The 16,324-nt window shown below is 32.9% G+C and overlaps 1 protein-coding gene across 1 annotated transcript in view; it reads left to right on the top strand.

The window, feature by feature from the left end:
- Positions 1-560, top strand: part of Smp_161430 (putative monocarboxylate transporter) — a gene marked incomplete at its 5' end in the record, with an annotated part of 39,669 nt that extends 39,109 nt beyond the window's left edge. The window contains one exon of the mRNA XM_018794926.1: positions 331-560. Within this exon, the coding sequence (XP_018649290.1) occupies positions 331-366 (36 nt within the window). The 3' untranslated portion in view covers positions 367-560. The remainder of the gene's footprint in view (positions 1-330) is intronic.
- Positions 561-16,324: the final 15,764 nt, after the last annotated feature.

The raw sequence follows: 16,324 nt of genomic DNA, 5'->3' as shown, positions 1-16,324 counted from the left end.
GGAAAATGTCACTATAACCAGCTTGTGTTCACAATATGCAATAACCTCCATGAGTGTTATTTAATTATTGTAAATCATATATATATTAGTGTAGAGCCATGATGAAAAACTAATTGAAAAGAAATTTCTTCGCTCGATTCGTTCCTTTTTCTAAATTATGTATATATGATGACATACTAATTATGTTTTGATAGTAGTGGATAATAAATTATGCTTGTTTTAGAAAAGTCTTTTTTTTTCTCTCGAATATACTCACATTGTTTTATCATTCACTAGTAAAATAAAATGTGAAAATGTTATTCTTTTTTGTTACCGTTTTTATCCATCTAGTATGATGAAAATGAAACGAGTATGAAAACTCAATAAAGAACCAGTGGACATTATACACACCCCTATATATATATATATATAAATTTTTTAGGTATACTTCCATTATTTTTATCTATGTATTTATTTTCCTCTACCCTACTCCGTGTCATATATTTTTTCACTATGTCATGTATATTCATCTGTATAATTGTGTTTTTATTCAATATGATAAATAGACTATATAAAGATCATTTTTCACAAATTCATACTTTTACTATTATTTTGTATTTTTAATGATCTTTTAGTTAATTATTTAGCATTTCTTCAAAATATTTATATCTTTACACTTTATAACATACAAACATCGCCGGTATTCATTTCTTGAAGAATGATGGTGTTCATTCATTGTTGTCTTCATTCATATTAGCTTCATTTACGAATATTATTATTATTATCATCGTAAAAGGTCGGTTACACTTCAATGTGTTTTACTAGTTCCCTTTCACATGAATCTTGGTAATCTTTCAAATTATCATGCGTACTTACAAGCTTCATTGTATCGACTTTCAGTAAATCAACGTTGATAATGATAATGTTATCACGTTGTATCGTTATTATTATTATTAATGGTTTCATATCTTACATTAGTCAACAAAGTGTATGTACACATGTCAGTGGTCTTTTTTTCCTATAGATAAATATCATTTTCTTTTCTCTCGTATAAATGAATTCTCCATGAACTTATTCCGTGTTCTCTGTTTTATTCAATTCATATTTATATATCAATAGGTTGGCATTTCATTATTGTAATTATTCACTCATATATGTTATATGAAGTTTAATATATATGTTCCTTTGCTTTTGATTTTTAATACAGTTGTAAATTGACTGAGCTATTCTCTTTTCTCTTTCTCTTTCTGGTTTGTTTTCTTTTCTTACTTTCATGATTCTTCCTGGAACTTTAGATTTATCCCATATTAGTTTTTGGTTCATTTTAACCATTATTATTATTGTTATAATTACTATCATTAATATCAAAGTTTATTCATCGTATATCTAAGAATATATATCATTGCCAATGATAGTGTCATAATTGTGTTCCTTACCCGTCATAATTAAAAAATGATAACTTAAATATCGTTCCGGAAAAAAAGCAATCGAACTAATCACAGCTATTCCACAAACATACAATAGAAATATCACAAACCCCATCACTACACCGTCAGTTTGTCTATAGAACTCACTGTTAAATTTAAATTGGACATTCAAAGTCCATCGAAGATGTTCTTTCAAATAGTGTGTTGGAATACCGACATCGAGTTTGTTGTTTTCGATTGAATTACACAGTAGGGGGATTGTTTCCGTCAGAGGTACATTTGTAAGAGGAGAGGCAATATTTAATGGGGTCATTTTCATTCCAGTCATATTGGTGCTTGATAGTGAATCAGAAAAATCTAACGAATACGTAGTTGTATATCTATTGAGTTGTTTTCTGACTGGTCGTAGAATTTCAGCTAGTCATTTGGCTATGGTAGGATATGGAGAGTAATTCATATGTAGAATAGTACGAAGAGGCGGAATTCTTATGTAATGTAGATGATCTATATAGATTGTTTGAGGGCCTACTCGAGTTAGGCGGGTATGGTGTGGCTTACTAGCTAACGTCAGTCCCACATCACAGTTAACACCTATTGTGGATTACCCTTTCGTCGTGTCCAGGTACTAGGGCTACTTTGATGACCGTAAAACACAGACGACGTTATTACAGAAATAATGTCAGCAAGAGCATGTTCAAGAAACAGAATGCTATGGTGTGTACTACTAATGTGGGATGCCTGGTGGCAGAAGGTTGAGATTATTGGAGAGAAGAGAGAGTGATTAGTATGGGAACGAAGGAACAATAGAGTCTGCGACAATTAATGGACATTTTGCAAGTGTAGTGTTTACTGTATGGTTCTCAGATTTTACTAAGAAATTCTGTAATTTTATAGTTAGATACATTGGTTTGTTCTTACGTGTGTCCTCGTTCACTACAGCGCGACCACAGCTGCACAGGCCAGTGCATGGCATGCGGTTAGCTGATGCGCGTTAGTTGACCTCGACTTTGACGTGGATTTGTGAAGTGTTCGATACTCAATGTCGGGTGGTTTGGCTGGGGCTGAGTGACATTTCTTTGGCCTTACAGTACTTTAGAGAGTCCATATAGTAGTGGGACAATGGATCTAGTCGGTCGAAGTCTTTCATTTCCTTAAGAATTTTAGTTAGTTTCTGCTCATTTAGATCTGTAGTATCGTTTTGGAATTTTTTAGTATTAGAAAGAATAGATGGTACTTTTGAAGTGTAGTCCTTTTGATTCATGATAACAAAGCCAACTTCTTTATCTGAACAACTTAACACTATATCTTCGTTTCTCAATAAATCCAATAGTTGGGATATGTGTTCTTTAATAGTCGTTTAGTTGTTGACCTTGTATTAGTGTGTTGATTACAACAACTTACGATGGTTGCCTCAAGTTCAAGTTCTTTGTTGGATACAGCCGTAAAGTCTTCTGTATAATAGATCAGACATTCAGACTGAATTTTTGTGCTAAGCTAATTGACATTTGTGAAAGTACCACAGAATTTTGGACCTAAAGAAAATGCTTGTAATTGAGTCGTGAATAATGTGATATTAGATTTATTTCAATATTTGTGAGTAACTGAGAAAATCGTCACTATCATACGGAATTCGTACGACGAACTACACTGGAGGACACCTGACAGACTTATTCTGAGTAAAGACCTGTGTCAGACAAAGTCACTTAATGTTGCCCTCTCTCTTTTCTGGTGATCGATTGGATGATGAAGACCTTCACATAACAAGGTAAGCACGGAATACAATGGGCAGCTTGGATGCAGTTGAACAATTTGGACTTCTCAAATGACCTTGCTCTTCTATACCATACACATCAGAAAATTCAGGTCAAGACAAACAATCTAGCAACAGCCTCTGCTTCAGTAGGCCCTAACATATATAAGGGAAAAAGTAAGATCCTCAAATACAACACGGAGAAAACCAAGCCAATCACGCTTGATGGAGAAACTCTAGAAGATGTGGAGAACTTCATGTATCTGATTAGCATCATCGATGAACGAGGCTTTTCTGATGCTGAGGTAAAGGCAAGGACTGGAAAGAGTAGCAAGTGAAGCATTACCGCCAGCCAAGAACATATGTGGTTCAAAATGACCGTCAGACAACATCTGAGTCAGAATCTTCGATATGAATGTCAGGACAGTCCTACTGTATGCATCTGAAACGTGGAGAACTACCACAACCGTAATCAAAATGTGCAAGTATTTATAAACAGTTGTCTACTCAGGATAATCAATGTCGGTCAACTGGATACCATCAGCAACAGTCTACTATTGGAGGGAACAAATCAGCTTCCAGCTGAGGAGTAAGTTATAAAACGACGTTGGAGTTGGATTAGACATACATTGCGAAAATCACCAGACTGCATCATGAACCAATTCTTATTTTGAATTTTGAGGGGAAAAGGATGACCAAGGAACATATTGCATCGTGAAGTGGAAGGAGATAACAAAAGAATGAATAGCAACTTTAAACAACTGGAAAGGATTGTCCATGAAATACTTTGACAGATAATTGTTGTGGGCGGCTTACACTCCACGTGAGTTAACATGTGTAATTAATACTTGGTTAATTGATTGAGATTATGGTATTTTATCACTGAACTGTTTTCTCTATTTTAATTAAACAATACATTTGTTTTATTGAGAAGTTATAAGTGTATTTCCACTTGTGTATTACTAAATCATTTCCTGTACATAAGTTTTAATTTGTACCCATTCTGTGATAATCCGTTTGGCAGTATAGATAATTTTTGAAAGGATTCTGATGGGACATGAAGCTTACCAACTTAGTAATTAGTTTAGTTGACAGTCAGAAATTTTAAGAAAAATATTTTATGTATGATCGATATAACCTATACCTTAAGAGCAAGTATATGTATACATACACACTTATCTGACTCAAATAGTGAGTTTGTCTTCATTATATCCGCGAAATAAAGGCCCATTAGAGGTTATAATTTGGAGTTCAACAGAATAAAATTCTTTTCAGTGACTTAAGAATGTTGTTTCTCATTATTTCTTCACTATAAACGCTTTCAAACTCAGTTTTCATAAATAGGATTTTTTGTAGTGTTTTATGTTATCTTTCACTCTGCTAGATGTCTTTTAGTTTGGGTCAATGAACTTGAGAAAATAGTTATTATTTGTGTGTATCTGCCTGAGTTTGTTCTATTCGCTATCATTTGTCATCGGTGTGAATTCGTCTCTCCAACAAAAATAGGGAGTTAATCAACTTTCTCTTCTGATTTTATGTGCAGCCCGTACCACGTTAGCTTTCCATACATCAATCTTTGCAAAAAACTTTTCTGGTGTTATTTTACTAGAACATTGAAAAAAGAAATTCCGATTTCCTTTCCGATTCTAGTGTTGGTCGATAGCACCAATTAAATTATTGTGGAATGTTGTTTAGTGAGATAGAGACGTCACAAACTATAAAAGCATCATGGAAAATACCTCGTGTGGATGAAATGTTCCTATTTTTTGGTCCATAGTGGTTATCAGATGATCAGCTAGTGATCACTTCTCTATCAATCTGTCTATAAAATTCATCATTAAATCTAATCCACTCATCAAATGTGCATCGAAGAAGTAATTCGTTTAGGTAATGTTTTTACAAACTGTAAATGTTGCTGTATTTTTAAGGTAGTCATACAAGTAACAAATTTTCTCAGTAAAAAGAATGTTTGTAACAAGTAAAGCAACATACGACTATACCATTCTCCGGTTACAATGACACTGATTCTTAAGCTAATGAAACTAATAAAATCGGCATTGTTGTATCTCTTGAACTCACTTTTTACTGATTGTAGAGTTTCAGTCAGGCATTTAGGATTAAAATGGTAAGGTGATTTAATCTTTTTGGAGTTTAAAGAAAAGTACTATTAGTGTAGCTCATTGAGTTCATATAATCGTGGGTTGACAGAATCTAAAATTTTGAATTTTCTTATTTGACCCAATTAGAAAACAGCTGAATATACATGAATATGTATAACTATCCAATCGAAAGGTTACTATAAAAAAACAGAATGAACTAATGAATGTTCAAAAAGTAATCGATATTCAAAGTAGGATCTTTGAAATTCATGGAGTACTGAATGGTTACATTGTCAATTTTCGATGATAAAAAGGATTACAAACTATCATCAAGCCTAAATAAAACTAGAATAACAATTGAGACTGAATAATGTCAATACATGTTGGTTAAAGGTTTCTCTTCAGTTCCTTATAGTCACAGAGAACAGTAGAGTAACCAATTTATAGACCCCATGGTAAACATCTTTTCATGATATTCAAGCGGTATGATTACATCTGTTATATCGATTGCCTGAGTGCGTGCCGCAATATGAATCATTATTCTCAAACATACTGGGTTTATATACCAGACAAACCGACTACATCGTACCATAAAATAGAAAATAACATTTGTACAAGATTTAGCCAAATGGGGCTGTGAATAGAGGAACAGTAATCAAAAGACTGGGTATAACTCAGGAATGGTAAATCGTATAATAATAGTCTATGGGTCAAAATGAAGCTTATAGTAAGAGGAACACGAATATGGATACTTCAGTTACTTAACAATTATATAATAGGAAATATACATATCTTATTGGTTTATAAACAGTTCTCAAATTTACCATTCATAAATCTCCACGGGATATAACAATATCGATAATGTAAATATTAAAAGACGTGAACTTTTAAGTAAGCGTCACTTTACGACGTTAATAAATACTGAAAGAAAACAAAGGATGACAAATGATTCCTTGCTCTATATGCGATAATTATATGTATCCATAATAGTTATATATAAGAAAATTTCAATATCTATTAGGATCATGATTTATAGATATCAAACAGATCTATTTCTTCCCAGCCTTATATGAACTAGTGTTGCTTTTATAAAGTCAGTTTCAAATTATCCATTGATATAGCCATATTTATTATCAGTAAGCTAATTGATTTAACCTGGTTAAATCGCTCTTACCTTTAAACAAAACCCAACAACAACAACAGTCAATAATAATCATGAAGCCATAAAAATTTTATTATAATAAAAGAGAAAATTAAATTTTATAAAAGTTGAATATTAGAAAGTTCAAATCAGATAATATGGATGAAATATATATGTGCTTTGAAAAACTATAGATTATTTTAAGAAAGTAATTACATGGACAATTTTGATTACTAGATTTAAGAGAATCTATTAGATTATAATCACTATATGTCAACTTCATTGTCTATGAGAAGGAGTTTGACAGCGTGGATAGGAGAACATTATAGAAACTTCTTCGACACTATGGAGTTCCTGAAAAAATTGTCAACATTATCCAAAACTCATACGATGGACTACAGTGCAAAGTCATGCATGGAGGACAGCTGACAGATGCATTTCCAGTAAGGACCGGAGTCAGACAAGGCTGTCTACTCTCCCCATTCCTCTTCCTTCTAGTGATTGACTGGATTATGAAGACTTCGACATCTGAAAGGAAATACGGAATACAATGGACAGCTCAGAATCAATTAGATGATTTGGACTTCGCAGATGACCTAGCCCTCCTCTCTCATACACACGAACAAATGCAGATGAAGACAGCAAATGTAGCAGCAGCCTCCGCATCGATAGGCCTCCACATTCACAAAGGAAAAAGCAAGATTCTCAAATACAACACGGAGAACACCAACCCAATCACACTTGATGGCGAAACTCTGGAAGAGATGGAAACATTCACGTACCTGGGGAGCATCATTGATGAACAAGGAGGATCGGATGCAGATGTAAATGCGAGGATTGGCAAAGCAAGGGCAGCATTTCTACAATCGAAGAACATATGGAACTCAAAACAACTCCCAACTAATTTCAAAGTCAGAATCTTTAATACGAACGTCAAGACAGTCAGTTCTACTGTATGGAGCTGAAACGTGGAGAACTACTACGGCCATCATCAGGAAGGTACAAGTATTTATAAACAGTTGTCTATGCGAAATACTCAACATCTATTGGCCGGATACTATCAGCAACAGCGTTTTATGGAAGAGGACAAACCAGCTTCCAGCTGAAGAGGAAATTAGGAAAAGACGTTGGAAGTGGATCGGACATACATTAAGGAAATCACCAATGTGCATTACAAGGCAATCTCTAACTTGGAATGGTGAAGAGAAGCGGAAAAGAGGAAGGCCAAAGAACACACTACTCCGGGAAATAGAAGTAGATATGAAAAGGATGAATGTTGACTGGAAAGAACTGGAAAGGAAGGCTGAGGACAGAGTTGGATGGAGAATGCTGGTGAGCGGCCTATGCTCCTCGACGAGGGGTAACAGGCGTAAGTAAGTAAGTAAGTAGATTATAAATTTTAATGGTTGAAATCATTAGTCAATTGAAGCTGGACCACCATGGAAAACCTGGGTTCAAATCTCGCGAGGCAGGATCGTGAATGCGCGCTGCTGAGGAGTCCCACAATAGGACGAAACGGCCTTCCAGTGCTTACAGGTTTTCTCTCTTTTATATATTACGCAACGTAGCAACAGCATGGTTTTCGAATGATAACTTTGATTAGTATTATTCCTCTTTCTTCCAATTAATTAATGTTAGTTTATAATCGATATGTCATTATATAATTTTTACGTAACGTATCCATATATATATATATATATATATATATATATATATTCTTATTGTTTAACTATTGAGTAATTAGACTGCATATATCTATATTTATCTTACTATGAGCTTCATTTTGACCTATGGTTTATTATTATACAAAATACTGTTCCTAAATTATGTTCAGTTTATTGATTACTGTCTCCCACGTTCACAGCCACATTTACTTGATCTTGTACAAATATTATTTTCTATTTTATAGTGTGATGCGGTCTGTCTCTCTATCTGGTATATAAACCGAGTATGCTTGAAATAAATGATTCGTTCAGCAGAAGCTGTCATTCGTGTTCTGGACTCAGTTGGAAGGGTTAGGCGGACAAGGGACCAATAAGGACGCTAGACTGCTCATACCAGTTGAACGTGATTGTTTTGGCATAGTGCTAAGATTAGAGAAGTCGTATTCTGATTGGTAGATAAATCACGTGACAAAAAGCTGGGCATAAGATCACAACGAAGTGGCATACGGCCTTTTTTATCTTTATTAAATTCATAATACCTTTTGTTACATTCTAACGAAGAATAAATGAATGGTAACTGCTAGGAATTATTTATGAAGAGTTATTATATATATTCTTATTATATAACTAATAAGTAACTGTATTACATGTGTATTCATGTTCTTTTTGCTATAAGCTTCCATTTGAATTATTAACTACTACTTTACGTTTTATTATTCTGAAGTTATTCTCTATTTGTTACTTACAGCCTCTCACACTCGCAGCCACTTTTTGACTTGATCCTGTTTAAATGATATTTTCTATTTTATGAAATGATGCGGTCTAATTTGCTTTTATATAAACTGCGCAAGTCAGAAATACATGAGATTGTGTTCTGGACTCAAACGGATATGATTAGTCTAGAAGAGCCAATAAGGATCCAGAATTGACCCTAGGCTGCCCGCACTGGTTAACGCGTTATCGGTTTGGCATAATACCAAGGTCATATAAGTCGATGTTTCTAATGGTGTCTTAGTTGCGTGGTATATTAACAGATTCATGGGACATAACGTTTTTCTGGTACGTTTGAAAAAATGGTGTTAAGTTCATAGAAGAAAATAGCGGTCAGTGTTAATATTTCAACATTTTGGGATTGAAATAGGAATCTGTTTTTGAGCTACTACTTACTAGTTAGTAGTATAAATAATCAAACAAAATACTTCAAAATTTATCGATTGTCTTAGAAGAAAATATTCTGTCAGAAGGAAGTTCAAGTAATCAGATTTTCTAATCATTAACGTTTCATACACTAATTTGTACATGTTACTTCTAATTTTTCTATCATAATGCTTTTTACCAAGCTCTTCTGCTTAGGAAGTGTGGTACTTTAGGGCTTCGATCAACCAAGTTATAGTCTATTTAGTTCTCAGTTTGTTCTAAAGTTTGACTGACTGATAATTATTTGGTTTGGTGTCTTGGAACCTTAGTCTTAAAAATTGTGAGTCTAGAGTATTCTAGTATTTGAATTCAGTTTAAGCGGAGTTTTGTTCTCTGTTCTGAATGGTTTGGCTGTGGAGCTCTCATTGTTCTCCTGAACAACATCATCAGGACAAAATTCAGGTAGAAGTGAAGTGTTCGAGTTTCTCAACATCTAACTCACAGCTTGTCCTGTAGACCTCAATCTTGATTGGTTGCTCTTGACCTTTAATTGTAAGACACATATATAGCCTTCAGTTGAATATTGATGCTACGTGTAAACTGTCTAAACTAAACTATAAGAACTGTGTTCAAATGTGACGGCGTGATGAAATACATAACGGATGCTAGAAAACTGTCAAACTCTGAGTGATGACATGCCCACGAACCAGCTAAGATTTTGACCCTCCATCAGAAAGGGAAGTGTATCTGGTATATCAGAATCACGAAATCACATCTGCGACTGAGAATCAGAGTATATCAAGCTAAAATATTCGAGATTGATATATATTAATTAAGAGTTGCATTCGGAATACGAGCAAGATTAACAAGATATTAGTAAATAGAGAAACCAAATGAAGAATTGAAGAACAAACTGTATCACATGCAAAATATCAGCTTGGAAAATAAAATCGGTCGTGTAAGTTTTCATTTCAAGATAACATAAGTGGCCTGTTGTAATGAACAAACTTGGAAATATGTGAGTAAATGTTAAACTACTTACCAATAAATAGTAAGTAGCACGATTTATACAAAAAAAGAAGCTCCGAATTATCATTTATGTTGCCAAATGACTTAATGAGTGTACTTTTTTCAATGAAAGTAAATGCTTTGTTTTCCAATTATTCAAAGCATTAATTACAAAGCAGTATGGTCAGAGAACAAAACTTCACCTAAATTATTATTATGATCAAATGATGCTTATTTTGAATTTCATCTTTGATATTTCATCATTTGATTATCATCCGTAAGAGTAATCATCTGTTCTAGTTGACGGATATGTAGTTTTATCTAGACTCTTTGTAATGTATTTACATTGAAATATGTGTAGTAGTATCTAAATGTTTAGAAAACGCTTATAAAGAAAGTTAAAGAGCTTAAATTACACATTGGTTGATTATCTCTTGGTTAATTTATAATTAATAGTGATTATTCAGGTATAATAATGTGAATTAAACTGTAAAGAAGGAGTAGGAAAAGTGTCGTAAAAAACATTGGTAACTGAAACTTTGAATATTTTTAAAAATGTTTCCTCACGTTTAGTAGTCATAGTATTAAAATAATTTTTTAGAAATCTTTTTACATCAACTCCACAAAGACCTTGATAACTTTTACATTAAAAATTGAATATGAAATATACAATCGGCACAAAAAGAAGTCACACAATACAATTGATGATAATTGGTTTTATCGATGGATTATCAAAATAAGAAACATTATATAGAAGCTTTCTTCACCATTAGGTAGACAAGCATAAGCTGAGCTACCTGAAACTGATTTTTCACTTGAAGTCAATAGATGAATGTTTCTATTAATCAATAAAGTTTGATTTACCAGTATAATATGTCCTATATCGCGTGTTGCAGTTAATGTAACACAATTATTTACGTATTATTGTAATCTAAGTCTAACCCGTCCAAAATTACGTTATGCTTATCTCATAACTCTGATATACTCTTTGAATTGACAGGTATAGATTTAACAAATCGGTCATTTACTAAACAAAGCCTGTTTTACTATAAATTTCGAATGAAAATTTTATTTTACAACCAATTATATTACAAGCATATAGCTACTTATTGCTAGATATCAAATAGGTCTTACCTTTCAATTAAAAAAAGAGGTAGTCATGTTTCATTAATTTTTCTTACTAAAATTTAAAATTAAATATAAAAATAGACATAACTCTGTATCCATTTAAAAGAAGAATCAATTGAATTATTTCATGAGAAACTTTTCGTTAGTAACAGTAAAATAAAGGTTTTTATTGTGTTTTTTTTTAGTTTTTAAGGAGTTATTATAATCACATAAAAGGGTGTTATATTAATCTTCAAAAGAAAAAAAATTCTTTGTATTACTATTGTATATACAAAATTTATTTTTATTTAGTTTATATTAAGATTTTTCAAAAGAACGGAAACGTGTTTTGTTCATTGTTATATGATAAGTTGGATAGTAACAAAATGAAAATTTAAATCAATGTTTAGCTTCTTCCTCCTACCCCCCCCTCCGGTCTCCTATATCAATTTAAACATTATCTTTCAAATGAGCAAAAAAATTTCTTTTTTCTTCCGAATTCTTTAATGTAACATAATTCTAAGATGGTAGTCAACTCACTATTTTTAACTTATATATTTATATACTTTGATAGGTGTATAACAAACTAAAGCAAATTATACTAATTTTTTATGACTATCATGAACTAATTATAACATGATTTATTTATCGTTTCTATAAAGTTAATTGTTATTCCTTTAAACTGGAATTATGGAATATAATAAGCTCTTAGGGTTAAAATATTTGATAATGATTATATACTACTTAGTAGACTGATAGTGTTGTAAAACTGTGGATTGGATGATTTTCACATTGGTCAGGCTTACAATAGTAATTATTTGGTACGAAAGTGACATTGTAATGTAGATAATCGAAAATTGAGCTGCAATGAATAGATTAAATATATATATGTTCATTTCATAGTATTAAGGTTCTTTGATATATGAATGTAAGTTCTGTTATGATTTTGATATGAGCTTGCAATTGAGTTCAAACATTCTTACTAAGGTAAGTATTTATCTTAACTAGTGAATGTATTGTTAATTTATAAATAATAACTAACTGAGCAAGCTTTTATGTTTGCTCTCGGATTAGGATTTGTAATTGTAGATACCCTGACGATCTGCTTGAACATCTGGGCTACCTGTTCCTGCCATCTAGATATTTCAACAACTTATCTGTTCCCTTGTTCTTTTTAATACATCATTATGTCAATCAATTGCAAAAACTATTCAGGTGTGTTGATGAAAAATCTACGATTTTTCGCTGTACAAGTTACAAAAATGTACAATCAAAGACATCATGATGGCTGGTAATATGCATTGAAAAGAATAAACATTATTCAGATATCGACTTCTGAAATATTAATCTCTAACTGGTGATCACTCAATATTTATCGTCAATATCGATCAAGAAATAAGGAGAGGAAACTCACTGAAATATTTTGTGCTGAGACTTCTATATTGTCATAGTTGAAAGCGTGAGTCAATTGAAGCTAGACCACCATGGAAAACCTGGAAGCACTGGACGGCCGTTACGTCCTACTATGGGACTCCTCAGCAGTGCGCATCCACGATCTCACACTCGCGAGATTAGAACTAGTGACTGACTTCGATGAGTACATCCAGGAGTTCTGGTGAGAAGCAGTGACTAGTGGAGTTCAAACCACCTCTGTTGTGAGATAGGAACTCAATGAAGACAATTGGTGATCGGTTGCTCAACTTCGTGGATCAGTTGAAGTTAGACATTAACACCGTTGGATGCCAGTGGTCTATTGATTAAGGCCTCTGGCTCGAGACTGGTAGGTTCTGGGCTCGAATCTCGCGAGTGTCAGATCGTGGATGCGCACTGCTGAGGAGTCCCATAATAGGACGAAACGGCTGTCCAGTGCTTCCAGTTTTTCCATGGTGGTCTAGCTTCAATTGACTCATGATTTCAACTATGAAAATACTAATTGTCCACAAAACCCCTTCTGATAATAAACATTCTATATTGTACCAAAAATATAATACTGAACAAAGCTAATAGTAATAATAATAGAAACTGATGAAAATGTTTATTAAAAATAATATATTTTTCATTCATGTAACAAAATGAAAATTTTTGAGTAACACTTTAGCAGAAAGAACTGTATGTCTACAATAACAGTTCGTTGAACAATTACTTGACAATTTGAAAAGCTTATCAAAAAATATCATCTATGAAACATGAAAATACCCTTTCTATTAGAAGACTGACCACATATTAAACAATTGACTAAGTTAGTTACTTGGACAGAACAAAACGAAACAGGTTTTTATACGTGTTCATAAATAATAACGTATTGTAAGCTAGAAGAACCTACATAAATTTTTTATTATCAACTTCAAATTTTGTTAACATTTGAGGTTACCAATTTCAAGATATGAGTCTTACAGAATAATATTTCATTTTAAAACGTATTATGGTATATATCAACTTATTTAAATAAAAATATCCACATAATCTTTAAGCTATAACGGTATATAGAGCCGAAAGTCTCATATGAGACTGGAGGTTCGCCATTGATATTATGGATGGTTCGGCATTACTTTGGCAAGCTTTACTGACTGTTCTTGCGCAAAACTGGTTTGCTGATTAACCGATTTCACTCATATTGATGGTTGCTTTTTAGTGTTCTCAAGGACCAATGTCATTAGGACATTGTAAGGCATATCGCCATTGCTAACATTAACGAGTTGGACTATCGTGTAAGTGCAATAGGTCAGCTTTGACCTATTCATGCTGTGCATAATTGATTTACGTGATCAGTGATCGGAATAAATATGCATGTGATGTGAATGTGTATATGAATGGTGCGAATGGTCCACCAGGGTGCTTGTTACCTGTGTGGTTGCGCCACAGGATTGAGATGTACTATTCAGATTGTAGCGTTAAAGCCTAGATGGTGTCTGGTACTCCTGTGAGGCGGGATTGAGCTGTACTGCCCGGGTTGAGCTTGGGTGGTGTCTGGCTCTTCTGTTAATCAGGATTGAGCTGTAATTCTAGGGTTAAGCTCGGGCGGTGTTTGGCTTTCCTGCGAAACAGGATTGAGCTGTACTGTTTGGGTTGTCACATGAAAGCCTGGATGGTGTCCAGTTCTTCTGAAAACCAATGTAAAATTACCCCAGCCCACAATGGTATATTATATAATATAATCCACAAAGTAAGTACCCTAATGGATCGTTTGATGAGCATAATCATTCAAAGTAACTAAATTTTAGGAATTTATACCTCCATTGTACTAATTTGTGTAAGTTAAGTTGAGAGTTAATGATTAAATTACATCTTGTAAGCGTAGAAAATTATAAATTATGGTTTACCTATAGACTGTTTACATGTTATTTGAATAAAACAAATGTACTCTATGACAATTATTTAAAAATAATTTAAGAACCTAAATTTATTCCATTTTTTAACTTATCATTCAAAGTTAATTCATTTTCGTATTGTTTGTTTGAATCTCCCCATTTATGTTTAGAATTGTAATCGATCAATCTCTGATTAGTAAATGTACATCTTTTGCGGATTGTCCCAATATTGCCTTAAATCACAAGCATTATAAGCAGAGAATCCTGGAGTGAACATTGACTCTTGGATGCAAGTACATCCAGCTGACGAGTTGCAACTATGAGGGAACGCGCTTCCTGAATTTCACTGATAGCTATCATTCATCTCTGCTTCATAGTCAAGATGTTAACAGAGTTAATCATTATTGACTTTCCAACTTAATTTGTCCTTATAGCTTGATTATATATTTTCTATTTTTATTTCACTTATTAAGTTTTAAAATAAATAACATGAAAATATCAACAAATTTTCATGGAGCCCATTTCAAACTTTAAAGAGGGAAATGAAAAACAACGTTTCCGAAAAATAAAACACATATTGATTTGTATTTCATTGCGGTTTCTTCAAAAAAAACACAACTGAATAAGTTTGATTGATTCGATTGAAATCCAATAAATTCATTGTAAACTTACCCTAACATTATAGTTCTTCTTTGGTTTTTTCAAGACAATGAATTCAAGATGTGTTTTTCTGTCATAAGGCCTTAACAGCCTAATAAAATAGATATTCGTGAACAAAACAGTTTTTGAAGTTGCAAATTTAATAATATAAGGATGTTGATTGCAACCCACTTTAACAACCGCTGTATATGTCAATTATAAGAAACAAGTCAATACTAATGTATTATTACAATCTAATTATTCATATAAAATGGTCTATTTTAATCGAGGGTTGTATAAAACAAATTACATATGTTTATGTTGTTACTAAAGAATAAAATCAAGAACAAATTATTACCATGTGAGACGATAGTGTCAGTTGTCATCATCTCATGGTATATGTATTGGGTAACAGCTGTTATTTTTCTAATCGGTCTATTTTTTGCCTAAACAACTCTGTCCTTTCAACGTGTTAGCATTGCCAGGTTTTTGCATAATCTTCCTATTTATCTCTATTACCCGTGAATTTGCTAATGATAATCATGTAAGTTTTTGTACATGTACCTGTGTCTATCATCTCGATCATGTTGTTGTTTATTTTTAAATAGTGTACTATTTATCTCACAAAAAATGACTGAGTCATCCATTATTCATTGAGTAGGCACGTTTGGGATTCTTCAATTTCAAGTCTCACTGACCGTATTGACGAATGTATGAAAGATATGTTACTAGTGTAGTAAACGGAACTCGAGTGGGGACAATCGAATGTATTTAAGCACAAATTACAGATTATCTCACTAAATTCTGATAACCATACAATAAACAGTTAATTTGCAAAATAACAATCAATCGTCTCAATCGCCACTGTTCCTTCTGCAAATATCAGTCCGTCTTCTCTGATTTCATTGTTCATGCATTTTCATATCGATTGCGCTTCATTCTTGTTCTTTCCTTATCGATCTTCTGCCAAAATACATTTCATGTCTGACCATCACCATATACTACTTATGTGGATATAAGTAACCCACACCACACTAGAACTCTCGTATTCGAGTTATTTTTTTC

Source organism: Schistosoma mansoni, chromosome 1 (assembly GCF_000237925.1).
Source record: "Schistosoma mansoni strain Puerto Rico chromosome 1, complete genome".
Lineage (NCBI taxonomy): Eukaryota > Metazoa > Platyhelminthes > Trematoda > Strigeidida > Schistosomatidae > Schistosoma > Schistosoma mansoni.
Note: the sequence above shows the minus strand (reverse complement) of the source record. Positions and strands in the feature narration are given on the sequence as shown.